This window comes from Erythrolamprus reginae, chromosome 2 (assembly GCF_031021105.1).
Source record: "Erythrolamprus reginae isolate rEryReg1 chromosome 2, rEryReg1.hap1, whole genome shotgun sequence".
NCBI lineage: Eukaryota > Metazoa > Chordata > Lepidosauria > Squamata > Dipsadidae > Erythrolamprus > Erythrolamprus reginae.
Window position 1 is genome coordinate 100,904,695 of NC_091951.1, and position 27,338 is coordinate 100,932,032.

Here is a 27,338-nt window from a genome sequence, read left to right on the forward strand (position 1 = left end):
CGCCTTCCTAGAACCCTGACATTGGTGCCTCCATGGACTTCTGAGGATCCAGTGGCAGGATAAGGTGCCACACACAGAAGTCCTCTCCAGAGCAGGCTTGCCAATCACCCTGCTGATGAAAGTCCAGACACACTGGGCAGGCCATTCTCGAGTTGCCTCGAGAAGGGTGGCATAGAAATCTAATAAATAAATAAATGTTGCTAGGATGCCAGACCATCGCATCCCTAAACAGCTCCTTTATGATGAGCTGTCTAAAGGAAAGCGATCGCACGGGGGACAAAGGAAGCGTTACAAAGCCTCCTTCAAGTCCCTCAACATCGACACCCCCTCCTGGGAAATCCTGGCACACGGTCAACCAACATGGCGCATGTTAATCCACCAAGACTGCCAGACATCTAAGACCAGAAGAACATTCATAGCAGAAGAGAAGCGAGCACTCCGCAAAGCCAGAGCTGCAAATGCTGTGACAATGGTGCCTACATGTCTACCCAATGTGTGGCAGAACATTACATGCCCATATAGGCCTTACCAGCCACCTGTGGCACATCGCATACAGCCCACAACCTGTTAGATGTCAAGGTCCTCTTCGAACACAATAGACGAACATCAGTTATCAACACATTGGAGCCATAACCCTGTTCAAGTAAAAGTAGTCCCATTTCCTATCAACAGCAGGTGTTGCACCCTCATTTATATAACAGTGTCAATGCTGATATTCCTCCAGCTGTGAAGTTGTTAGGAGTAGATAATCTGCGGCTATACTTTTTGGCAGCCACTTTTGTAAGCCACCTTTCTAAGACACAAATACAAGAGTGGCAATACCCTGAGAAACAAGGCTGTGATACATTTTGTCACTCGTTCTCTTTCTATTCTGGCAGGCATTGAAGCAATGGTCAAATCTTCCTCCATTCAATAATACTAAGGCCACCCACGACAGCCTTATCCCTACTTAATGTGGTTAGTACATCTGGAGGTCATCAGGCGAAGGTTATGGAAGGTATTGATGAAGACAGCTCAAGTGAATATGGTTATTATAAACAATTACAGTGGTACCTCTACTTATGAAGTTAATTTGTTCTGTGACCAGGTTCTTAAGTAGAAAAGTTTGTAAGAAGAAGCAATTTTTTCCATAGGAATCAATGTAAAAGCAAATAATGTGTGCGATTGGGGAAACCACAGGGAGGGTGTAGGCCCTGTTTCCTCCCAGGAGATTCCTAGAGAGGCCCCACGGAGGCTTCTCCCCACCTTTCCCAGCCCTGTTTCCTCTCAAGAGATTCCTAGAGAGGCCCCACGGAGGCTTCTCCCTGCCTTTTCCGGTTACAGTTTTGGAGGCTCAGGTTTGTAAGTGGAAAATGGTTCTTGAGAAGAGGCAAAAAAATCTTGAACACCCGTTTCTTATCTAGAAAAGTTCATAAGTAGATGTGTTCTTAGGTAGAGGCACCACTGTATATTACTCATGTGAGATTAATTTTTAAAAATCTAGAAGAAAGGAAAAGTAGGACTGATAGAAGAAGGGTATACACCTTACAGGATAAAAACAAAGTGTGAAAGCAAATGTTCAAACAGGTACCTTACCATTTCTACTGTAGGGACTTCCTGCTTCAGTGAACTCATCCTTAACACGCAGTGTGATTTCCACTCGGGTGCACAGTTCATAGTCTATATCTGAACTATTCACAAAAAGTGATCCATTGGCTGCTAGGTGGAACCAGTGCTGACATATATTGCCTACACTGCCTGTACTGTTGAAACATGCAACCGCCAACCCCTGGAATACTAATGAGTGGTTGGTGTCCTTATCAGTAGCCTCCAGCTCAGCTACCAACGTATGTAGTTTTTCATTCTCTGTAACGTGAATGCCTTCTGGTGGAAACGGTACAATAGTTGGGGATTCATCGTTGACGTCTAGTACATACACCTTCACCATGGCAATGGCAGCTTCCATGGTTTCCCCTAAGTCTGAGTTTTCAGCCCGTAGAATGAGATTGAAGAATTTCTCCTGCATTTGGTCATAGTCAAGAGCAATTTCTGGATCTAGAGACAACGTGCCCTGATACCAGCCAGGTCCCTTGGCTCTGGACCGAATCAGAAAGTTGTTGGAACCTGCGCTGCTATTAATGAAGAATGAAATACGGTTGTGAATTTGTGTTTGATCAGCATCTCTGGCTTCCACAACTCCCACCAAGGCACCTGAGACAGAATTGGAATATGAAAATTAGAATGATTGCAGAATTAAACATATGCCATCCTTCTACACCCAGATCAAAATAGTAGAGGTCTGAAGTTCCCTTGTGAATTTATTTATTAATATTTAGAAACAGAAACAGATTGACGGCAGAAAAAGACCTCCTGGTCCATCTAGTCTGCCCTTTTACTCTTTCCTGTATTTTATCTCAGGATGGATCTATGTTTATCCCAGGCATGTTTAAATTCAGTTACTGTGGATTTACCAACCACGTCTGCTGAAAGTTCCAAGCATCTACTACTCTTTCAGTAAAATAGTATTTTCTCATGTTGCTTCTGATCTTTCCCCCAACTAACCTCAGATTGTGTCCCCTTGTTCTTGTGTTCACTTTCCTATTGATTTATTATTTGGACTTCTAGGCCGCCCTTCTCCATAGACTCAGGGCGGCTTACAATACAGCATATGGGAAATCTAAACATTAAAATTTATTAAACTAATCATAAAACCTAAAACCTATAATAAACTAATCCTAATACCCCAATAATAACCATTCAACCCTGTTCATCCATACTTCAGTCATATTATGGGCCGGAGCAAGATGTCAATAATCAACTGTGCCAAGCCTGCTGGCAAAGTAAGTTTTTAAAGCCTTCTGAAAGGCCGGGAGGGTGGGAGCAGTGCAAAACTCTGGGGAGAATTGATTCCAAAGGGTCAGAGCCACCACAGAGAAGGCCCTTCCAGGCGACTCTGTGGGACCTGACTGGCCACTGGGATACGTGAGGCAGAAGACAGTCCCGTAGGTAACCTGGTCCTAAGCCATGTTGGGTTTATAGTTCATAACCAACACTTTAAATTGCATCTGGAGACCAATCGGCAACCAATGCAGCTTGCAGAGTGATGGTGAGATATGTGCATGCCTTGGAAGGCCCAGGACAGCTCGCACGGCTGCATGCTCTCTACATGGGGCTACCTTCGAAAAGTGTTCGGAGACTTCAGATCGTGCAGAATGCAGCTGCGAGAACAATCATGGGCTTCCCGAAATATACCCATGTCACACCAACACTCCGCAGTCTGCATTGGTTGCCGATCAATTTCCGGTCACAATTCAAAGTGTTGGTTATGACCTATAAAGCCCTTCATGGCATCGGACCAGAATATCTCCGAGACCGCCTTCTGCCGCACGAATCCCAGCGACCGATTAGGTCCCACAGAGTGGATCTTCTCCGGGTCCTGTCAACTAAATAATGTCGTTTGGTGGGACCCAGGGGAAGAGCCTTCTCTGTGGCGGCCCCAGCCCTCGGGAACCAACTCCCCCCAGAGATTAGAATTGCCCCCACCCTCCTTGCCTTTTGTAAGCTCCTTAAAACCCACCTCTGCCGTCAGACATGGGGGAACTGAGATATTCTTTCCCCCTAGGCTTCTACAATTTATGCATGGTATGTTTGTATGTATGATTGGTTTTATAACAAGGGTTTTTAGCTGTTTTAGTATTGGATTGTCACATGCTGTTTTTATCACTGTTGTTAGCCGCCCCGAGTCCACAGAGAGGGGCGGCATACAAATCCAATAAATAATAATAATAATAATAATAATAATAATAATAATTATTATTATTATTATTATTATTATTATTATTATTATTATTTTGCATCAACTGTAGCCTCCGAACATTCTTTAAAGGTAACCCCATGTAGAGGGCATTGCAGTAGCTGAACCTTGAGTGATGAGAGCATGGGATTCCTTATCCAGATAGGGCTGCAACTGGTGCACTAGGTGAACCTGTGCAAACGCCCCCCTTGCCACAGCCGAAAGATCATGTTCCAAGGTCATCTGTGGATCAAGGAAGACGCCCAAGTTGTAGACCCTCTGTGAGGGGGGCCAACATTCCCCCCCAGGTAATGGATGGACAGATAGAATTGTCCCTGGGAGGCAAAACTCACAGCCACTTGTCAGGGTTGAGCCTGAGCCTATTAACACCCATCCAGACCGTCACAGCGATGCCCCAATCAGGCAAATGCCATCCCCTATCTCCAGTTTCATGCATTACTTACCATTCCTACTACTGGTTCTCAAGAATCCCTTTGTGCCCCATTTTGGTGATTTAAACTGCCTCTTATTAGATTGGCCTTGAAGGTGCCTGTTATAATCTTATATAACATAAACCACCTGGTTTGCAAAGATTGCCAGGTTACCTGGGTTTTGCTTAACTCTTGACTTGGTTTGCAAAACACACCTGGCCTCTTTGGCCTTAATTGAGAAAAGTGGCAACAATCTTGTCTGCCGTTTATCTATGGACACATGAAAATTGCAATGTAGCAAAAGAAAGCCAAAAAGTAAAGAGAAAGCTAAGGATTACTCCTCAGACCCAACCACATACCATATGTGATGGGGTGTCATCTGCCTACTTTGCGGGTCTATGCATTATTAGGGACAATTTTTAATCTTCTTATCCCTTAAGATCTGTGCAGAATACCATACATTAAAACTTTGGGTAAACTTTGGAAGAATTATCAAGAACTTCCTCTTCGAGAAAGGCTAAGGTTAGTTTAAAAAGGGCTGGGAGATTTTCCTCTCCCCAAATGATCAAGCTAATGGAATCAATGAATGTTGATTCTTAGAGATATATGTTGCTTGCTTCTATAATAGTAACCAGAGCATTCCTGTGGTATCATGTCCAGCTTCCAGTCTTGCTATAGTGGTGATTTTGGGAAAAGAACACTCAACAAGACAACTATCATCTGATCCAGTAGAGCTTTGTAGGTGGTTTGTTTAGCTCCTCAATCTGGACTTTTTTGAGAACTCCTAGCTGGTTTTTGCTTCAGGTTATCCTCCATATTAGTTTCTAGTTTCATTTTCAGTCCATTTCAAAGAGATTCACTGAATCATACCTTGCACGCCTTCAGAAACAGAGAATTCATAATTTGAACTGCTGAAGTGGGGTGCATTGTCATTTACGTCCTAAGGAGAGAAGTACTTGTGTTATGTTGCTGTGCCATATAAAACGGAAACCCTATTACCAAAAATACCAGTCTGCAAAATAAAAGCAAATTTCATTTCTGGAGTATTTTACACATGCCCCCTTCTCCACCAGGCACCTTACCCAGAATAGAATTTAGGCAAGAATTTTGCATTCCCACCACCTCTTTCTCCAACTTCCTTAGCTCAAACTCCTGGCAAAGAGCAGTGGGATTACCTCCACAGTGATGGTGACATTGACGGTGGTGTTCAACTGAGGGATCCCCAAGTCTTCTACAAGTATTGTCAACACTATCTTCCCATTGAGCTCCGCAGGAATAGCTTCTCGGTCCAAGGGTCCTTTGCTGAATAGCATTCTACTATCTGAGTCAACAGTGAAGTTGTTGCTGAAAATGCCAGGCATAATTTCCAAACGCAAAATGCCATTATTGGTTTCTGGGTTATCCTGATCAGTGACCTAGGAAAATAATTGAGTTAAAAAATGAGTCTTACTTCTTACTCTTCCTTATTCCATAAACCAGGAGCAAAATCCATCAAAGGATTCTACAGTACCTTAAATAAATGGATATCCACACCTGTTTTAAACCTATGCATATGCTTTGGGTTCTATGGATTCTCATTTGCATAGAGAGAACTCCTATTTCTTTTAAACCCGAATCTTAAGAGATCTATAATTGTGGCACTCTGAAGTTCCTGTCTATATTCTAGAATGATTGAAAATGCCATCTTTAAAAAATACAAACGCTCAGAATACCACATTCCAATGCTCCATAATTTTGGAGTAGGACTGGAGAGAAACAGGACAGTCACAATTTGGTGAAATAATCTCAGCTTCAAAAATAAACTTCCAAATTTATAATATCTAATTGAATTATTACTTCTTCTAAGAAGCAAACCATTGCATTTTGTTTTGTTTGAAAGTGCCTTTTAGTCTAGTTTGGGAAATGTTTTCAGTAGACAAAGGGAGCTCTGCCGTCAGGCATGGGGGAATTGAGATATCTCACCCAGGCTTATATAGCTTTATGTATGGTATGCTTGTGTTGTATGTTTTTAAAATAATGGGTTTTTAGATTTTTTTTAAATATTAGATTTGTTCATTGTACACTGTTTTGTGGTTGTTGTGAGCCGCCCCGAGTCTGCGGAGAGGGGTGGCATACAAATCAAATAGATAGATAGATAGATAGATAGATAGATAGATAGATAGATAGATAGATAGATAGATAGATAGACAGACAGACAGACAGACAGACAGACAGACAGACAGACAGACAGACAGACAGACAGACAGACAAGCTGGCATTTTAGCTTTACCTGGATCTGAATAGGCTCAATGTTGTGACCCTCAATGACCATGAACTTGTAGGAACCTGTCACAACTGGAGGATTGTTGTTGATGTCAATCACTATGATTTCCAATTGGGTAGAACCAATCAGCCCTTCACCATCCATTGCTTGCAAAGTGGCATAATAGAAAGGGCGTTTTCCCCAATTTATTTTACTGCCATTGGCCACAAATATTGTACCAGTCGTTGAATTCACATTGAAATCTGATTGGCTGCAAAACAGATAAACAAGCATATCTTTAATTATGTGATGACACTCACTTAGCAAGAAAGCGTTGGCACAAGTTATTTCCATTCCTCTCTGCTAATTATTGCACTGTATACACTTACATGCTCTTGGGCAGTAATTGGTAGGTGAGCTCTCCAAACTTTCCACTATCTGGATCAGTGGCCTTTAAAAAAAAAAAGCAAATAGAGGAAACTATCAGGTTCATCAGGATTTGAAGTCTGCAACTCAGGAAAGAGAGAATTGGGATATAGTGTTTTCTTTCTACTAATAAATACTGTAATTGGTTTGAATGGATTAATTAATGAGCCAGGGTGGCGCAGCAGGTAGAGTGTTGTACTGCAGGCCACTGAAGCTGACTTGTGGGTCTGAAGGTCAGCGGTTCAAATCTCATCACCGGCTCAAGGTTGACTCAGCCTTCCATCCTTCCGAGGTGGTTAAATGAGGACCCGGATTGTGGGGGCAATAGCCTAGCTCTGTTTAAAAAGTGCTATTGCTAACATGTTGTAAGCCGCCCTGAGTCTAAGGAGAAGGGCGGCATAAAAATCAAATAAATAAATAAATAAATAAATAATAGCAGGTGTTAAGGCCAAATCAGTTGTTGCTACGGTAGATTTATCGAAGAAAAAATGAAATATATCTATAATATGTGCAGGATAGATAGGCATTTTGGTGTGTCTAGTAACCAGGAGACTGTGAGTTCTAGCCTTGTTTTAGGTCACAAACCAGCTTAGTGACCTTGGGCTAGTCACTTTCTCTCCATCCTAGGAAGGAGGCAACAGCAAACCACTTCTGAAAAGCCTTGCCAAGAAAACCACAGGGACTTTTCCAGAGAATTGGACACAATTGAATAAAAAGTTAAATAAACAGGCAGGTTATGGAGAAACAAGGAGCCTAATAGATGCAAAACAGACATAAAGTCATAGAGCTAATAGGCTTTTCTATCTCCATCAGATTTACTCCAGGAGCTCAAAAAGACGTAGAAGTTTTTTACTGTGATCCATAACAATTATGGTACAAATGGCACGAATGGATTCAAAACAAAGATTGAAAATATAACAATATAAAGTACCAGTATACAAAAGAAGGATAGCAATTACCTTAAGATGTATGATCTCTTTTTCTATGTATTTCTTTCTACACTAATAGTAAAATCTACTTACGATATTTTTATGTAAATGTACAAATATATGAAGAAATGTATTGGAAAAGGTAATAGAAATGGATTAAGATCTGTTAAACTAGAACAAAATATCTGAGAAATATTTTTTTTTACTCCTTATTCTTTTTATTTTCTTTTTTCTTTTTGGAAAACAATAAAGATACTTTAAAAAAAAGAAAGAAGTTTCTTACTGTGATATTAGAAGCTACAATGGAACCAGGTGGGCTCTCCTCCAATACGAAGAGCTGGTAGTCAGTCTGTCCAAATTCAGGCCTGTGATCATTGATGTCAAGGAGATGAATGGTCACCGTAGCAAAAGAGCAGCAGTCCACTGTCCTTCCAGTATCATTTGCTACAATCTGTTAGCACACAAAAGGGTCAAATTACTAAGCTCATCTCATGTATAAGGGTCACGGTATCAGTCCGATGAGGGACAAAGGAATGGAATGAAGGGATACGAAATAAATAAATAAATACTCAGAATCAGAAGAGAATTTCCCCCAGAATGAATCTCACCATCTCAGGCAGGGCCATCAGAACGCATGCACATTGTTTAGCCCGTTAGCCCTTCGAGCTAGGCAAGATCAACAAAACAGCACAGATGCTGTGTAACTGGACAGAACTATAGCCAAAAATAATAGAAGAATCTCAAGAAGCCGATCCCTTTCTCTCTGCTCAATCTTAAACCAGACAGAATGAAAGCAGAATGGTTTTGAGTATCTTTCTCATGCTTTCTTCCTTCTCAGGACTAAAGTCTCCGCTTAATGGCTCAGCGTTTCCTTCCCATTTCCCAAATTCAAGTCTACATTTATTATTGTAAGGTACAGTACTTAAAGTAGCCCCACAGCGAGATAGGCAGGAAACAAACAAACAAACAAACAAATTCTTGACATTTGTGAAGAATGGATAGCCATATTCTTGGCAGCAGCTAGATGACGATTATTTAGTAGGACAATTCATAGTAGAACCAGTTTCCACATAGTCTGAGATCTGCAGAGTATAGATGCAAATGTACCAAGTATTCCCCACTTACATTACCTTCAGCAGTGATGGCAAACCTTTTTTTGCTCGGGTGCCAAAAGGATGTGCAATAGTGCGCTTGCGTATGCCCACACTCATAATGCAATGCCCTCCCCCACTCATGTGCAGACACCCCCTCCCCCTCCATGCACTGAAGCCTATGAACTTCCAGTAGGCCCGCTGGGCCATTTTTCGCCCTTCCCAGGCTTCACGAAAGCCTCCGGAGCCTGTGGATGGTGAAAAACGGCCCAATGGGAAAGCCTCCTGAAGTCTGGGGAGGGTGAAAATGGCCTCCCCCACCCTCCAGAAGACCGAAAATCAGCTGAATAGTGCGTACATACGTACTGGAACTGATATAGGGCAACATCTTGCGTGCCCTCAGATATATGCCTTCCGTCCCCTGTCCTATTGCTCTCCTATATCTCCTATACCTTTCTTCTATTCCTATATCTCTTCTTCTATTCTTTCATTGATATGTTCTATTACTATATCTTCTTTTCTATTATTTCTTAGATATATTTTACTATGAGTATCTCCTCTATAACCTTCATCATGCATTTTACTATGTGTATATAGATATATACTCACTAAAACCCTCATTGTGTATTGGACTAAATAAACAAACAAACAAACAAACAAATAAATATATATATAGTTCCACGTGCCACCTGTGGTACCCATGCCATAGGTTCGCCATCACGGACCTACAATAAAGCTGTCTAAGGCAATGTTTTTCAACCAGTGTGCCGTGGCACACTAGTGTGCCGCGAGACATGGTCAGGTGTGCCGTGAAGAAGGAAGCTCAGGTTTTGGTCTCGCAACTTTTTGTTGAGAGAGAGAGAGTGAGAAAGAAAGAGAGAGAGAAAGAGAGAGAAAGAGAGAGAGAAATGAGCAAAAAGGGGAGGAAAAAAGAGAAATGAGAAAATGATTGAGACAGAGACTGAGAGGAAAGAGAAAGAAACAAAAGAGAGAGAGAAGTGACTCTTGATTTAAAGCATATGATAAAAAGCACCCAAAAAATAAGAGAGAAAACCCCCCAGCCCTCACCTGTTTTTGGAAATGGTCCAAGAGTGTGTATACACATGCACACACACACACAAAAGGGTGGGGAGGAGACAGGGATGGAAAAAGAGAGGAGAGTGTCTTAGGGTGTCATTTTGTGTCATTTTGGTTGGTGGTGTGCCCCAGGATTTTGTAAATGTAAAAAATGTGCCGCGGCTCAAAAAAGGTTGAAAATCACTGGTCTAAGGAGTAATTCAGTGCATAGAGGACTGAAAAACACTGGTTTTGATTGCCTTTTGATCAAAGGATCTTTCCCACTTTCCCCTTTTTCTCACCTCCACCCTCATAGTAGTTGTAATTTCATAATCCACAAGGCTTGGATTTCTCACTAGCACTTGAACAGTGCCTTCGTTTACAATCTGCCTGGGGGACACTGAGAATGCCAGCGCATCAGGACCTCTCAGGAACAGCTGGAAAGTTCCGTTCTCACCCTGTTCAAGAGAAAAGACAGGACATTCTGAAAGAACTCTACCAACCAGGAGAATTGATTAGTACCAGCCAGGAGAGTGACAGCCGATTGAACAGAAAATAGCAGGCAGGCGTGTTTTGGTTTTCTTTCCTTCTGTTTGCCTGCATTCACTCTTGAATTTTCCTGCAGCTGTAAAATTGCAGTTGTGAAACAAGATTTTTTCTAACCATCTCCTAGAAAAGCAAAAGGCTAATGATCAACTAGACACAAGAACAGTTTTTTTCCGAACGCCATCACTCTACTAAACAAATAATTCCCTCAACACTGTCAGACTTTCTGCTAAATCTGCACTTCTATTCTACTACTTTTTCTCATCATTCCTTTCACCCATTTCCTCCCATGTTGACTGTATGACTATAACTTGTTGCTTATATCCTAAGATTTTTATTAATATTGCTTCTTCATTGCTTATTTGACCCCTATGACAATCATTAAGTGTTGTACCACATGATTCTTGACAAATGTATATTTTATTTTATGTACGCTGAGAGCATATGCACCAAGACAAATTCCTTGTGTGTCCAATCACACTTGGCCAATAAAATTCTATTCTATCTTAGACTGCCATTGACCTACCCTCTCAATGTCACAGTAAAGCACATTAAAATATTCAATCAAATGAGCCAAAGTAATTAATGGAACATTTAGATTGTGTTCTGAATGCAGATGAGCATTCAGTAGGTACATTTAAAGACAGGTAAACGAGAAAAGTTACTGCTAGCAAAAACAGTCATTGATTCCCTTACAATTTAACTGGAGTGACCTGTTTTCAGCTAACACAGATCTAATACAACAGGGAACACTTCCCAGCTCATTTGTGGGATTATACTGCTGTATTGGCAAATTCAATGGGATGATATGAAATATGTTCATAACTCAGAGAAATTAAAGAGAAAGGTAGGTTCCACTGCCTCAAACAGACAAGTGCATAGACAATTTTCCATGTACTGTATAGGAATTTTTCAGATACAAAGTTTTCTCTAAGACAAACTGAACTGTTGGTGACTTCATAGACACATCTTCATGAAGGCTTTTCTGGCCTAGCATGGAAATATTCTGCTATTGTTTTCTTCTGAGGGTTTAATCATTTTTAACTTTCTAATTTACAACACAGTTATGTCTTGGTGGTCTCCAATCCAAATACTAAGGAGATCCAATAGTGTTTAGTCTGTTTTGTTTTATTTTTCTTTATTTGTCAACTATGTATTTGTAATACACATAGATATATAACATTAGATTGGTACTGATAAGAGAGAACATTTGGACAGGGATGGTGGCCATGCTGATACTGACCTCTTAGGAATCGCATGAGGTCAACAGTGGACAATCTAATGATAAAGTTTTGGGAGGTTGGTGACAAAATGACAGAGTCAGGTAATGAGTTCCTGGCATTAAGTCCTCTTGCTAAAGTCGTATTTTCTACAGTCAAGTTTGGAGTGGTTTACTTTGAGTTTGTATCTGTTGTGTGCTCGAAGTACTCGTTGACAGGGAGGACATTGTAGCAAATAATTTTATAAGCTATGCTAAGGCCACGTAGTTCTAAGCTTTCTAAGCCCAGGATTTCAAGTCTGGTTACGTAAAGTATTCCGTTGCGAGTGGAGGAGAGGAGCGGAGGGCTCTTCTACTAAAGTATCTCTGGACACTTTCTAATGTACAATGTTCCCTCGATTTCCGCGGGGGATGCGTTCCGAGACCGCCTGCGAAAGTCGAATTTCCGCGAAGTAGAGATGCGGAAGTAAATACTGTACACCATTTTTGGCTATGAACAGTATCACAAGTCATCCCTTAACTCTTTAAACCCCTAAATTACCATTTCCCATTCCCTTAACAACCATTTACTCACCATTATTACTGGTACTCACCATTGAATAAGACATTTAGTGATCCTGATATTTATAAACATAATTATTTATTTGCAAAAATTATTAGTTTGGCGATAACATATGACGTCATTGGGTGGGAAAAACCATGGTATAGGGAAAAAAACCGCGAAGTATTTTTTAATTAATATTTTTTGAAAAACCGTGGTATAGGCTATTCGCGAAGTTCGAACCCGCAAAAATTGAGGGAACACTGTATTTATGTCTGATATGTGGTGTGGGTTCCAGACAGATGAGCTGTATTCAAGGATTGGTCTGGCAAATGTTTTGTATGTTCTGATTAATAGCATGATATTACCTGAGAAGAAGCTATGTAAGATTAGGTTAACAACTCTTGAAGCCTTTTTGGCAATGTTGTTGCAGTGGGCTTTAGCACTTAGGTCATTTGATATAGTTTTCCAAGATCTTTGACAGAGTGAGGGTCATCCGCAAGGCCTTGTTTATTCAGCATGTATTTGGTGTTCTGATTATTTTACCAATGTGTAGGACAGGGCATTTGTTGGTTGAGATTTGGAGTGGTCAGGTGTTTGACCATTCATACACAAAGTGTGCTTATATGCTTAATTGGTCAAAATAATTTAAATTAGTCCAAATTCAAAGTCCTAGTCTTCAGTGAAGGAAACAGCAATCTAGTTTTGTCAGAGGGTCAATCACATCCAGCCTTGTTCTGAACTGATGCTTTTTTAAAACTCCAGCTTTGCACAAACTACATGAAGATGTCTAATCTAGCCACTGTTATGCAGCAGTTAAATTGTTAGGCTAGGAGTGGAAAGACCCAGGGTGTTTCCACACTCCACCATGGAAAATCACTGAGTGACTAGGGGACAGTTGATCGCTGTCGCCCAATCTACTTTGCAGGGGTGGTGTTTTAGGGATAAACTTGTCGACTTCAACTCCCAGAATTCCTCAGCCAGCAGCTGGCTGAGGAATTCTGGGAGTTGAAAACTACAAGTCTTAAAGTTGCCAAGGTTGAAGACCCCTGGCCTAGAACATTTGAAGCAAAGGCAAGCTAAAAAGCTAACAAAATCCCCAAACGCTCACCTTGTCAGGATCATAGGCCACAATGCTGAGGTTGGCCACAGGGGTTCTGGCCGAAGCGTGTTCCTCGATCTGACCTGAAACATTGACCACTGGAGGGCCTGTGAAGTTGCAGGGAGGATCCGTGCATAAATAAAACTGAGGTTTGTTATCGTTGACGTCGGTGATATGGATGGTCACCTGGGAGCTCGCTTGGGCCACTTGATGATAAATGTTCAGGTTTTTTTCTCGAGCCTGTCCATTGAAGCAAGAGAGATCGCTTAGTCTGGAGGCCTACTTAGTTTAGTCATTTGATGCTTTTGTATACTAAAAGATTATTATTATTATTATTATTATTATTATTATTATTATTATTATTATTATTTAATTTATTTATTAAATTTGTATGCCGCCCCTCTCCACAGACTCAAGGCAGCTCACAGCAACAATAGAAAACAATATACTGTACAATACAAATCTAATATTACAAAGTTAAAAACCCATAATTTAAAAAACATGCACACAACATACCATACATAAACTACCGTATATAGGCCTGGGGAAAATGTCTCAGTTCCCCCATGCCTGATGGCAGAGGTGGGTTTAAAGAAGTTTGCGAAAGGCAAGGAGGGTGGTGGCAATTCTGATATCTGGGGGGAGCTGGTTCCAGAGGGTCGGGGCCGCCACAGAGAAGGCTCTTCCCCTGGGTCCCACCAGATGACATTGTTTAGTCGACGGGACCTGGAGAAGGCCAACTCTGTGGGACCTGACTGGTTGCTGGGATTCGTGCGGCAGAAGGCGGTCCCAGAGATATTCTGGTCCGGTTCCATAAAGGGCTTTATAGGTAATAACCAACACATAGAATTGTGACCGGAAACTGATCAGCAATCAATGCAGACTGTGGAGTGTTGGTGTGACATGGGCATATTTGGGAAAGCCCACGATTGCTCTTGCAGCTGCATTCTGCACGATTTGAAGTTTCCGAACACTTTTCAAAGGTAGCCCCATGTAGAGAGCATTACAGATTTTTGTATACTGACAGGCCTTTGACAAAAAGCAGGGGTAGAAGAGGACATAGACCAACCACTTCCCAGTGCTGCTTTTGTACTCACAACAATCTGAAATTGCACCTCTTCACCTGGCACGCCTTCTCGGTCCAGGTTACTACTCACAGTGATGACTCCCGTAGACTGGTTAACTGTAAACAGGTTGCTGGCATCTAGAGAGGGAGAGGATCAGAAAAGTGTCGTATCAGCAGTATTGGAAAAGTTAGTCCTTCAACTAAAGATGCCAGTTGAGTTTGGCTTTTAATTTGAATTTATTATCTATTTATCTATTTATCTATTTATATCTATTTATTTATCTATTTATCTATTTATCTATTTATCTATTTATCTATTTATCTATTTATCTATTTATTTATCTATCTATCTATCTATCTATTTATTTATTTATTTATTTATTAGATATGTATGCCGCCCCTCTCCGTAGACTCGGGGCGGCTAACAACAATAAAAAGACAATATGAACAAATCTAATATTAAAAGTAATGTAAAAAACCCCAATTTAAGAAACCAATCATACATACAGACATATCATGCATAAATTTTATAAGCCTAGGGGGGAAGGGAATATCTCAATTCCCCCATGCCTGACAACAGAAGTGGGTTTTAAGGAGCTTAATTGAATTGAATTTATTTGATTTGTATGCTACCCCTCTCCGAAGTCTCGGGGCAGTTCACAACAAATTTGGACCTCAGGAAAGGGGTGTGCTTTTCTATAAGAGTTGGTAGAGATTTTCAGTCATCCAGATGTCATATCACGGCAAGATATACAAATACCCCAACCTTCTTCAGTCAACCAGTGCTTTTTTCCAGGGGTGAGTTCTACTTACCTTCCCCACAGGTTCACATTGTGATGGAAGTGCACATTTTGCACATGTGCATGTGTGCCCGTCACTTCCCGGAAATGACCCTCTGCGCATGCACAGTACTAAAAATAAGCTTCTGAGCATGCGCAGAAGCAAAAAACCCAAGATGCCATAGGCACCGTTGAGATCAATGGCTCGGGGGCATAGCAGGCCTGAGTCACTGCTGGTTCCAGGGACCCAGGCCGCCAAGTTACTACCAGATCTATAGAAACGGTTTGAACTGGGAAGAACCCACCTCTCAGTGAAGGGCTACCAAATTTTTTACTACCACACTGTGGGCGTGGCTTATGCAGGATGCCCTGCATTTTCTTTCAACCTCTTTCAGTGCAAATTGGGTGCTCTGGGGTGGAGCTCCATTTTTGCCACCCCGCTGCCCACCTCTTCTTTTTTCATGAGGCAACTGGACTTCCTTGCTTTTTCTTTGAAGACGTTTCACTTCTCATCCATCTCATTCTTCACCTCTGACAGGATAGTAGGGAATGGAAGGATTTATATTCCTTGCAGACAGCTGGTACTTTGCAAAATAAAGTAAAACTGCAGTCTACAGGAACCCTACAGGTGACCTTGAGGACACAAATAAACCCCCAAGTGCTTCAACGACCCTCTAAGGATGCAAATTGCCAGCTGTCTGCAAGGAATATAAATCCTTCCATCCCCCACTATCCTGTCAGAGCGGAAGAAGCTTCTTGGCTAAGAAGTGTAACGTCTTCAAAGAAAAAACAAGAAAGTCCAGTTGCCCCATGGGAAAAAAAGCATCTTTTGTATAAGAACAATTTTCTAACCACTTGGTGCGTTATACCAGTGTTTCCCAACCTTGGCAACTTGAAGATATTTGGACTTCAACTCCCAGAATTCCCCAGCCAGCGGATGCTGGCTGGGGGCTTCTGGGAGTTGAAGTCCAAATATCTTCAAGTTGCCAAGGTTGGGAAACACTGCGTTATAGGACCTAAAGAAGGTCCTCTGACAGCTTCTTCCTTCAACTCTTGGGCAGGAAATAGTTTAAGATTGCAGTAATCCAACATAGTCAAGATTAAGCCATGAGACAATTTCTGGAGCTGTCCATTGCATGGATAAGCAGTGGAGCGGCCTACAGAAACTGTGCGAATTTAAGTTCAAAATATATAGAAGACATTACATATCTGCCTGTAGGAAAAGTTATGCAAAGGAAGTCAAGAAGACAACTTGGGAAGATTGTGATAGGAGCCAGACTTTCTGCTTTAATGTGTCAGGAAAAGTCTGAACATCAGCTATGATTTCCTAAGCATAAGGGTGTTGCTATGCATTATGTAGACTTAAAGTATCACTATAGTAATTAAAAATTAGAGCCATATGCACAATTCATTTCATGGTTGTAGACAACAGGAATCATAAACTTGACCCCGTCTGCACACTCCCCCAGACTCTTTACTCACTGAGGACACTGTAAAGGATTACATCATTCACATATTTGTCCATGTCAACGGCCAATACTGTCAATACAGGAGTACCCTAGAAAGAAGAATGCCTGAATTAAGATACAACATGTTTTGTATCCCCATAGTACAGTATATAAAGAAAGAATCTGATTTGCCAGTGTGTTCATCAACCCTTGCAGCGGTGCACAATTCTAGCTTTAATTTAAAAAAAAGAAATAAAAGTTAAACAAATTTCCAACAAGAAAATAAATTGAACCACCTTCTAGATCAGTGTTTTTCAACCAGTGTGCCGTGGCACACTAGTGTGCTGTGAGACATGGTCAGGTGTGCCGTAGGGAAATTAAACATGGGTCCCCAAACTACGGCCCGCGTGCCAGATATGGTCCGCAGAGGCCATTTATCTGGCCTGCCGCCAGCCGTCCCCATCCAAACATAAACATTCCGCTCACAATCCCTCCAGCTATCAGCGACAGGAAGAGTAGAGGCACAGGGAACGCTCACTGACCAATCACCTTTTAGGATTCATCCCAACCACTAGCAATGAACCAATAGCAGGCCACCTCTCATCCACACCCAGGAAGGTCCCCACTCAGGCTGCCGCACACTTGTCATTGTGTGGCCGTGGTGAGTAGTTGAAGCTGCTACTCCTCCCCATGGTCCCGATTTCTAATCCCGGTCATGACCAGAGGTAAATGTTGCCACCACTGGATAAAGCCTCAGCTGGTTATGTCTATCCAAACATAGATATTTGACCTTTTTCTTTTTATAAGAGGCCCCCGCAGAGAGTGATGTACAATGCATCACAATGTGTTAGAGTGTCATTTTGTGTCATTTTGGTTGGTGGTGTGCCTGAGGATTTTGTAAATGTAAAAAATGTGCCGCGGCTCAAAACAGGTTGAAAATCACTGTTCTAGATAGATCATTGCTGTTCAGGAAAATAATTTCAGGTGTCTAAAAAAGCAATTCTGTCTTGATCTCCAGGGGACAATTTATTCAGGATGCTGCGCTATGTGCTTAGAGCTCAAAGCCTTGTTAAAAACCCACTTTACAATCTGTTTCTGTTTCACAAGGACTTCCAGCTTCTGTAACAGCTTTGTTTCCTTATGCCTTCCATCTAGTAAATGTGCAAGATTCATTTTTCTCACCATGTATACATCCGGACTAGTTTGTTGTTTCTCTGTGTCACATAATATATATGGTCTATTAGGAATCTCTGCATTTAATTTCTAAAAACAAACCATGTTTGTAAGTTTGTGTGTGTTGCAGTAATTATTTGGGGCTTCAGCGCTGGACTGTAACATTATGTCCGATATGGACTGTGGCTTCCAGACAGATGAGCTATATGTACAGAGCTTTAGATATAAGGTAAAAAGGTGTTTGACAGCACGTGGGGGCATTCATGTGGCTCTTGTATGCAACTTCTTAAGGTGCTTGCAACTATACATGACATAAGGTGTTTGCAACTATACACAGACCAAAATGCACTGAAGATGTCTTCTTAAATGGGGACAAAACATTTGCAACCAAATTGTCAAGTTTGGAGCTCGAACAAGCAACATAATTAATGACCCAAACTACTAATATCCAAAGACATTTCATGCATGAAAGTGCTTTGCTGTTCACAGGAAAACAAATTGCTCCCAACCCCTGAGTCCTATGGAATTGGGCGGCATATAATAATAATAAAAAAATTAATGAAATTAAAAATAAATTAAATGGAAAGACCACTTTCTGAATCAACCTGCCAATGATTTCTGATTTTGAAGGGGAGAAAAATCTCACCTCTAGAAGTTAAAACAGAATCTTTTAAAAAAAATAAAAGACAGAATCTTTTCAATGGCAATTTTGGAGCTACCTACTGAGGAATTTATGAAGGAAATGTCTTCGGATTATTTAGGCTTTAGATATTATACCTCTGTTCGTATTTTAAATTTAATGCCATCCTGTGATTTTACTATGCTTAGCTCCCACATGGATTTAGTAGGAAATTTTGAAGCTTTAAGATTTGAAAGCCAGATTTTCTCGTATACAGGTGAGAAGATTCTTACCAAAGGGCAGTTCTCTGGCACCGAGGCCACATATGGTGCTCCAAAAAACTGTGGATCCAGATCTGGAACATCAATAATGGTCACAGATATATAAGCTGTATTGTTCTGGTAGATAAAAGAACCATTCAACCATCCTCCATTGTCCTAGAAGACACAGAAGCAACGTAAGTCATTTGAATTGACATTTTACCTATCTATGGTAGCCCTGTGATGAATCCTTGTATTTTGATGTAACCGAAAACAAACCTAGCACATCTAGGAGATTGCATTTCCATGAAAAAAAGATTCTTGAAAAACACCTATTCTGACTTTTTTCCTGAATAAATACCGACATCTAAAGCTGTTCTTTCATAGTGTTGCATCTAATTGAAATAGGTTAATTGTTCTGAATAGTAAACTTAGAACTGAAGGTGATGGAGGGATTTTTTAAACAGTTTTTTGATTGCCTATCTAAAACACTGGTTTTAGAAAAAAATAAAAGATTGGTGTTTGCTAGCATTATATAAATGTGGAAGCGTTCATCTCAATTCATCTCTCGGAATCATCTAGACTGGGGTGTCAAACTCATATCGTCAAGGCAGTGTCCCATGATGTATTGGAATTTGACAGCCCTGTTCTAGATCAAGAATTGAAAGACATTCTTTCTCCGACTTACTTAACAAGGCTATTCATGTAGGTAACTTAATTAGAAAGGACAATTAATTGATCTTATGTGAAAGTGTTTATGTATTTGTTTTCTCTGTTCCTTCCTCTTTTTTTCTCTCCAAACAACTTAATATATATATATGTCACATGTTTTTGCTGAATTTGAAAATTAAGGGAGACTAGGATAGATCTATTTCAGCCTTATTTTGGCCTCATCAGCTAGCCATACCCTCACTGGGACTTGAACCTGCAAACCTTTGCCTTGTAAGGCAGAGAATTAACCTCTAGGCTACAGTATCCAATCCCTTCAGCTCTGTACCAGGGAAGGGTTACTTATTTTTTGTGTTGAATCATTCATATGTATGTATGTATGTATGTATGTATGTATGTATGTATGTATGTATATGACGGGAGAGAGAGACAGAGAGACAGAGAGAGATTAGGTTTTCCTCTCTCCGAGTCTTCGGAGAGGGGCGGCATAAAAATCTAATAAATAAATAAATAAATAAATATAAATAAATAAATAAATGTTATTTTTTTTAAAAAGCATAGTTTCTCTAAAACCTTTATCCTATGTAGGATATTACTCCTCTTAAAATGTAGTTAAATTAAAATGCAGCATTATATATATTTGTCTAGATTTTTAATCAACCCAGTCAATGCAAGGCAACAATAATTGGGAATCTATCTCTCCGAAAGGTGCTTGTGAGGGGAGGGACAACCAAAAGGAAGAAATGGTTCATGTAGTTTTAAAAGTTTTTTTTTTTTAAACCAAAACGGCAATGTTTGAATTGAAGCAGCTACCGATAAAGAGATAGTTATTTACAATGTACCGTGCATCTCATTCCTAAACTTTTTCTAAAGTCATTGCAGACTTTTCAAGAACTCTTTAGCAACCTGTAAATCTGGAATTCATCAAATGGCAGCATAGACCAAATCCAGAACCAACCCCTTACCTAAATATTCCATGATGATCTACAACTTTGTGCTTTTCAAATGGGCGCCATGATATTTTGTGACATAAAGGACTAACACAATGGCTGAGAACCATTATTTCCTGCTGATGTGATCAATGTCGTGCCTGGTTTTCTCAAGACGGATGATTTTAATAACAATCCCTGAACTGCTGTGTTCAGTTATTGATGCATTGAAGGAGGAAAGAGCTCTTCCTGATGTGCTCCAGGTTGGTGAAAAGCTCCTCGGGATTCTGCACTCTAAGCACCTGCTTAGTTATTGTTGAGTGGGCCATGGTGCAGATCCAAACAAGGAGGAAGAAGGACAGCCTCAGTTACAACAGGGGCTTTCCACTGCTTCCTAATTTGATTTCGTTTATTTAGGATCTGAATTACGGACAGAATCCTTAACAAAACTACATAATCCCATCTAGTTCTTGCCCTACTGTTAATCACATCGCCATCAACCTGCTCAAGACATACAAGGAAGATGGAAATACTCATGCTGGAATCCCCTATCTAGTTTTCACCAAAAAATGTTGGGACTATAACCCCATGCTAACATGTGAATTCTAGGAGTTGCTGTTTTAGCACACTCACGGGCTAACTATTGGAACACCAGTAATAATCCTTGTCAAAGAACCCAGTTGAAAGCTGCTAGGCACAGCGCCTTATCCGTAGCAATTAAGCACCTAGTTTTTCCTCTCCACATAAATGAGATTACCATCCCTTCTCTCCCTCTGAATCCTCACCGTAGCAAAGATCTTGATTCGATAGAAAGTGCTCTTATTGTTGTAACTGAGGGAGCCATTCAACACCACCGTGCCATTTTGCAGAATGTTAAAAAGATGGCGATTCTCTGCATTGTTTGGAATGACCTGCAAAGGAGTCACATGGTAGAAACATGAGCAGTAACAAAACACAAAACTTTGCCTAAATACAAATTTCCTCAAGGATGATTTGGTGGCAAGTCCTGAAGATATTACAAATTAGTTGATGGTAGAGGGGAAATATACCTATTTATAACAGACAGACTCAACCAGTAAAGTAACCTTCACCAGTGGTCAGATGAATTCTCAGCTTATATAGAAATGTGTACAACATCTAGTAGCAATGGTTGCAGCACCCCAGGGCCATGTGATTACCATTTCAACCTACCCAGTTGGTTTCCAACAAACAAAGTCAACTCGGGAAGCTGGATTCAAATATCGACTGTGTGATTTACTTAGCACCTGTAATGATTTGCTTAACAACCATGGCAGAAAAGGGTGTAAAAGTATGAGGGACTCACTTAAAAACTGCTTCGCTTAGCAACAGAAATTTTGATCCCAATTGTGGTTGAAAGACGAGAACTAGCAAGATGTCAAGATTCTATTTGCAATCTGCATTCATTTTCAGTTCCAACTAACTTTTGAAATTCTTGTACTATATGGAATTTCTTTTGACTTCCGTTTTTAGTAATGCAAATTCACAGAGAGATATTAACCAAAATTCTCCAATACGATTATATAAATTGTGTAAATTAACCTGATATCTTTAAATGGCCTTGATACAGTACACTTTTTACATGGGACTCTTTTTACTTCTATCTGCTGTGGCCTAGAGGTGGAAGCTCTTGCCTCACAATCAGGAGGTTGTGAGTTTGATCTTAGGTAGAGGCAGATGTAGGGTCTCCTGCTAAGGTAGGGGGTTGGATAAAATGACCTGCAAAGTCCCTTCCAACTTTGTTAATCTGAATTTATTCATCTATCTGTCTGTCTGTCTGTCTGTCTGTCTGTCTTTCTATCACTATTTATAACTATTTGGCATATGGCATATCATATCCATCCACCCATCATCTATCTATCTATCTATCTATCTATCTATCTATCTATCTATCTATCTATCTATCTATCTATCTACCGTATATCTATAACTACTATCTATTTGGCATATGGCATATCATACATAGATTTGCAAAATATATGACCCAGCAGGACCCAGGAGAAGAGCCTTCTCTGTGGCGGCCCCGGCTCTCTGGAATCAACCCCCCCAGAGATTCGAACTGCCCCCACAATTGCCTTCCGCAAGACTCTGAAAACCCACCTATGTTGCCAGGCATGGAGTAATTGATGTATCCCTTGGCTAGTAAGATTTATGTATGGTTATGACTGAGTAGTATTGTCTGTTTTTTAATGATAGAGGGTTTTAAGTCATAGTTTTAATTATTGGATTTGTTGTACATTATTTATTGTTGCTGTGAGCCACCCTGAGTCTTCAGAGAGGGGCGGCATACAAATCTAATAAATTATTATTATTATTATTATTAATAATAATAATAATTTATTAGATTTGTATGCCACCCCTCTCCAAGGACTCGGGGCAGCTCACAACAGCATAAACAGTGTACAAATCCAATTTTAAAAATACAATTTAAAACCCTTATAATAAAATAAAATAATCACACAACCCAATCAAACCATACACCAACCTTGACAATTTGGGGGGGGGGTGTTAGTTTCCCCATGCCTGGCGGCAAAGATGAGTTTTTAATAATTTACGAAAGGTGAGGAGGGGGGGAAGTCCTAATCTCTGGGGGGAGTTGATTCCAGAGGGCTCGGGCCACCACAGAGAAGGCTCTTCCCCTGGGTCCCGCCAGACGACATTGTTTAGTCGACGGGACCCAAAGAAGACCAACTCTGTGGGACCTAATCAGCCGCTGGGATTCGTGCGGAAGAAGGTGGTCTCAGAGGTATTCTGGTCCGATGCCATGTAGGGCTTTATAGGTCATAACCAACGCTTTGAATTGTAACCAGAAATTGATCGGCAGCCAGAGCAGGCCCTGGAGTGTTGTTGAGACATGGGTATAACTGGGGAGGCCCATGATTGCTCTTGCGGCTGCATTCTGCACAATCTGAAGTTTCCGAACACTCTTCAAAGGTCGTCCCATGTAAAGAGTGTTGCAGTAGTCGAACCTTGAGGTTGTTGTTGTTGTTGTTGTTGTTGTTGTTATTATTATTATTATTATTATTAACATTTCACCTGGATTAAACAAAACACAATACAATATGTATATTTTTTTTAAAAATCTAAATTCAGACACCAAATCTGTAGGTAATCTAACCATTGAAGTGTAGCTTTGTTTATGTTAAAAAAATAATCAGATATTGGACTAGTATATGCCCTCAGCTCATAAACTGGCTACAATGTGATCTACAGTTTGACAGTTTTTCTCAATGGAAATGGGTTGCTGAATGCCCATATGTGTAAGACGTGTATAAATGACCCTACCCAAAAGTACCAGGTTTTAAATTACCATGCCAACAATGGACAACCTTGAATAGGATTTGTACCTCACATGGCATCTGCCAAGATTCACTATATATATTGCGTACAGCATTCTCCCCTTGGTGTGACTGTGGGGTTCCACTCACCTCTATGATGTCATAGGATACCCGTCCAGCATTGTCACTGTCAATATCCACAGCAATCACATTATAGATTGGGGTACCAATTGCTGTGTTCTGGAACAAAGTTAATCAGTTAATAAGTTTGCAGACTTGAAGCTTAGAATGAGTTGAAGGAAAGCAACAGAAGCTACGTATAGCATCCAAAGCTAATATGCAAATTATTTAACAGAACCAAACATGCTTTGAAAATTATTCTGAATAATAATCTTCGGAGAGGGGCGGCATACAAATCTAATAAATTGAATTGAATTGAATTGAATTGTCTTGCACCTCACACAAGGTCAACACCTTTCTGCTTTGATTCAACAAAGTGAACCTCAAAAAAAGATTCCCCTACTTAAAGGATTTCATTCAGTGCAAACAATGGTGTTGAGTGCTTTAAGACAATTGGGCTGCTTTAATCAATAGGAAGGAGGTATTGTAAAATCCAAAGTACTGTACTTTCTCTGGACTAACTTGGAAATGAGCATAGTTATATTAAAAATTATCTAATAAGGTCAATCCGATCATTTCAATTAAAAAAGAATGGCAAAGCTAGAAGTTAAGGTGTTCTTCCTTAGCTTTTTCCATGTATGTGAGTCATTATGTCCTGAAGATATGAAGAACTGCAACCTACTGAAAACTCAGCCAAGAGTTTTCAACTGAGGAGTTACAGCCCTCTGTTTCTGAAAGGTAGAACTTTTGTAATTTGTGGCTATTTCCCTCGGACACAAAAAGCACTGTATGAGGGCTAACATCTCATTCTGTGTCTCAATCCAGTAATGATGTGCTAGAGAAAACAAGCGACTTTCACTACTGTTAAAGAGCATTCAGGTTTGTTTAGTCTAATATGCAAAGGCTAACATTCTACATGTTGAAGAATAGAATAGAATAGAATAGAACAGAACAGAACAGAATAATTTTATTGGCCAAGAGAATTTCTCTCTCGGTGTACATAAAAGAAAATATATATTTGTCAAGAATCATGTGGTACAACACTTAATGATTGTCATAGGGGTCAAATAAGCAATGAAGAAACAATCATTATTGAAAAAAATCGTAAGGATACAAGCAACAAGTTACAGTCATAAGTGGGAGGAAATGGGTGATAGGAACGATGAGAAAAAACTAGTAGTAATAGTAGTGCAGACTTAGTAAACTTGAAGTAACGTCTAAGGAATGAGGTAAGATCAAAATGTCAGAGAAAAACAGGCTAATTAATCATTGTGTTTAAATTACAGAGCACAAAATAATGTATAGCTTTATTAATTACTATTTAATTAAATGATAATTAAATTATTTTATACCAATTGGGGTTGCAATACATAGGAAAAAGGGGATTAAACCTTCCTTAATTGGCTGCATTCATATCAAAAATCCATTATTTTGATAGCAATTAGGCAGAGGTGGGGTGGGGAGAATTGCCAATGACATGGCAATGAAGGTTTCTGTCTAAGCTGCTTTAAATATTCATATCATGCTGCGTGACACAGATTTAACATATCGCCAGTTTAGGCTTTATCATTATCTACTGTAAATACCATTGCCAACTTGCATCTACTAAATCTCCTGCTGCTTTTAAATTATTACTTTTTTCATCAACAAGTTCTTAAACTCTCTATTTAAAACAGCAGTTTTTCCTCATTTTTCTTATTCCCATACTGAAGTAGCTTCATTCATTCCTTGTTTTAACAGTAGCCATAGTGACTAGCATATACAGTACTATGTTAGAAAGGAGTCCACTAAGAATGAAATTTTGTGGCAGAATAGAATAGAATAGAATAGAATAGAATTTTATTGGCCGAGTGTGATTGGACACACAATGAATTTGTCTTTGGTGCAGATGCTCTCAGTGTACATAAAAAAATATAGATTATTTGTCAAGAATCATGGGGTACTGCACTTAATGATTGTCATAGGGGTCAAATAAGCAATGGAGAAATAGTCAATATTAATAAAAATTAAACAAATGGACAGAGTTGAATACAGAAGTTGTTTCTCAAATGTAAGGTAGGTATCCAAATGATATAATGTCCTTGCAGTTGTGACAGGTTAATCCCCCCTTTTTTAGTTCCCACAGAAATTGAATACAACAGAAGCTTTTTCAATGAGTGGCAGGGGGGTCCTGTATGCACGCTTGGGGTGAGCTATGCAGAATTTCTCTGAACTCCTTTTCAAAACATACACAGCCCTGATCGTCATTGTTTCCATGATTAACTTTTGCCAATCGTTGTACAGGGCTACTTTTAAAAAAAATATACCGTATTTAGTGTGTTTATAATTCTCAGTTAACAATATTTCTATTATAATAGAGGTGATTTAGAAGTTATGGGGATCTTGAATGAATGGTAGTTATGTCTGGTCCCCCAAAGGTACAGCTGCTGCAGCACACAAATAGTGATGTAATCAAAATTCTGACCTTTGGCAGCCCACCTGCACTTACAACCCCAGGAATGCCCAATTCCATTCCTCCGTCTCCCCTATCTTCATTTCTAATTTTGCATGGCTTTGGAAGGCTCCAAAACCTCAAAGGAAAACCCCATATAAAGCAGCAGGCAAAACCAAGTGCAAAGCCAGCAGGGGAGATATGTGGGGGAGGGCCAGGTGGTTGTGGGCTGGGGGGGGGCTTGAAGAGGAGGCAGAGGATGGAGAGCCTTCCTTTTCCAAGGATCCGGATGGGAGGGCCCAAGCTGGGAACAGTCTGTGTCCTCACTTAACAACTAGTAGGATTCAGTTAACAATGGCAAAAGGGATTTTCAGAACAGCCTCTATTAAGTAACGAGGTCATATCTTATTTATTTATTTATTCATTCATTCATTCATTCATTCATTCAATTTTTATGCTGCCCTTCTCCTTAGACTCAGGGCGGCTTACAATATGTTAGCAATAGCACTTTTTAACAGAGCCAGCCTATTGCCCCCACAATCTGGGTCCTCATTTTACCCACCTCGGAAGGATGGAAGGCTGAGTCAACCTTGAGCCAGTGATAAGATTTGAACCGCTGACCTTCAGATCTACAAGTCAGCTTCAGTGGCCTGCAGTACAGCACTCTACCTGCTGCGCCACCCCGGCTTTTTACGTTATGATTACATCACTTAGTTTTGGATATTCTGGTCCCAATTACCATTGTAATTTGAGGAGTATTTGTATGGGACACACAGTCCCACCCTTTCTAGAATAAACATGAGCAGAAAATAATTAGATACCTCAAGGACATCTGTCAGATAAGGTTCATTCTGGAATATTGGTTTGTTGTCATTCCGGTCTTTTATAATGATAGAGATTTTTGTAAAGATCTGTTGATAAAAAGAACGAGGAGGTTGAAAACTAATCGTAGAAGAGACTAAACAGAAGGGCTTCAGCATTCATGAGTAGAAAAGGGCTGTAGAGATATGATAATCCATATACAAGGCAGATTAAACCCTGAACCCAAAAGTATAAGACTTGAAACTCTATTAGTCAACAAAATAAAAGGCAAAACTCCAGTAGTCAGCATATAAAAATGTAACCATCACTGTCATCGTAATCAACAATAGCAGTTGCAGCTCAGCAAGTTAATGGATGAGAAAAAGTGCAAC

At 40.2% G+C, this 27,338-nt stretch overlaps 1 protein-coding gene across 2 annotated transcripts in view; it reads right to left on the reverse strand.

Moving 5' to 3' along the window:
- CDHR2 (cadherin related family member 2) overlaps positions 1-27,338 on the reverse strand; it is a 69,095-nt gene that overhangs the window by 17,880 nt on the left and 23,877 nt on the right. For both annotated transcript variants that reach the window (XM_070738964.1, XM_070738965.1), the window contains 14 exons: positions 26,967-27,056; positions 23,745-23,834; positions 21,084-21,209; positions 18,734-18,877; positions 16,683-16,758; positions 14,453-14,559; positions 13,365-13,595; positions 10,250-10,405; positions 8,084-8,251; positions 6,835-6,896; positions 6,473-6,716; positions 5,379-5,618; positions 5,074-5,143; positions 1,576-2,190 (listed from right to left, as the gene is read on the reverse strand). In XM_070738964.1, coding sequence (XP_070595065.1) covers positions 1,576-2,190; positions 5,074-5,143; positions 5,379-5,618; positions 6,473-6,716; positions 6,835-6,896; positions 8,084-8,251; positions 10,250-10,405; positions 13,365-13,595; positions 14,453-14,559; positions 16,683-16,758; positions 18,734-18,877; positions 21,084-21,209; positions 23,745-23,834; positions 26,967-27,056 — 2,419 coding nt within the window. The remainder of the gene's footprint in view (positions 1-1,575; positions 2,191-5,073; positions 5,144-5,378; positions 5,619-6,472; positions 6,717-6,834; positions 6,897-8,083; positions 8,252-10,249; positions 10,406-13,364; positions 13,596-14,452; positions 14,560-16,682; positions 16,759-18,733; positions 18,878-21,083; positions 21,210-23,744; positions 23,835-26,966; positions 27,057-27,338) is intronic.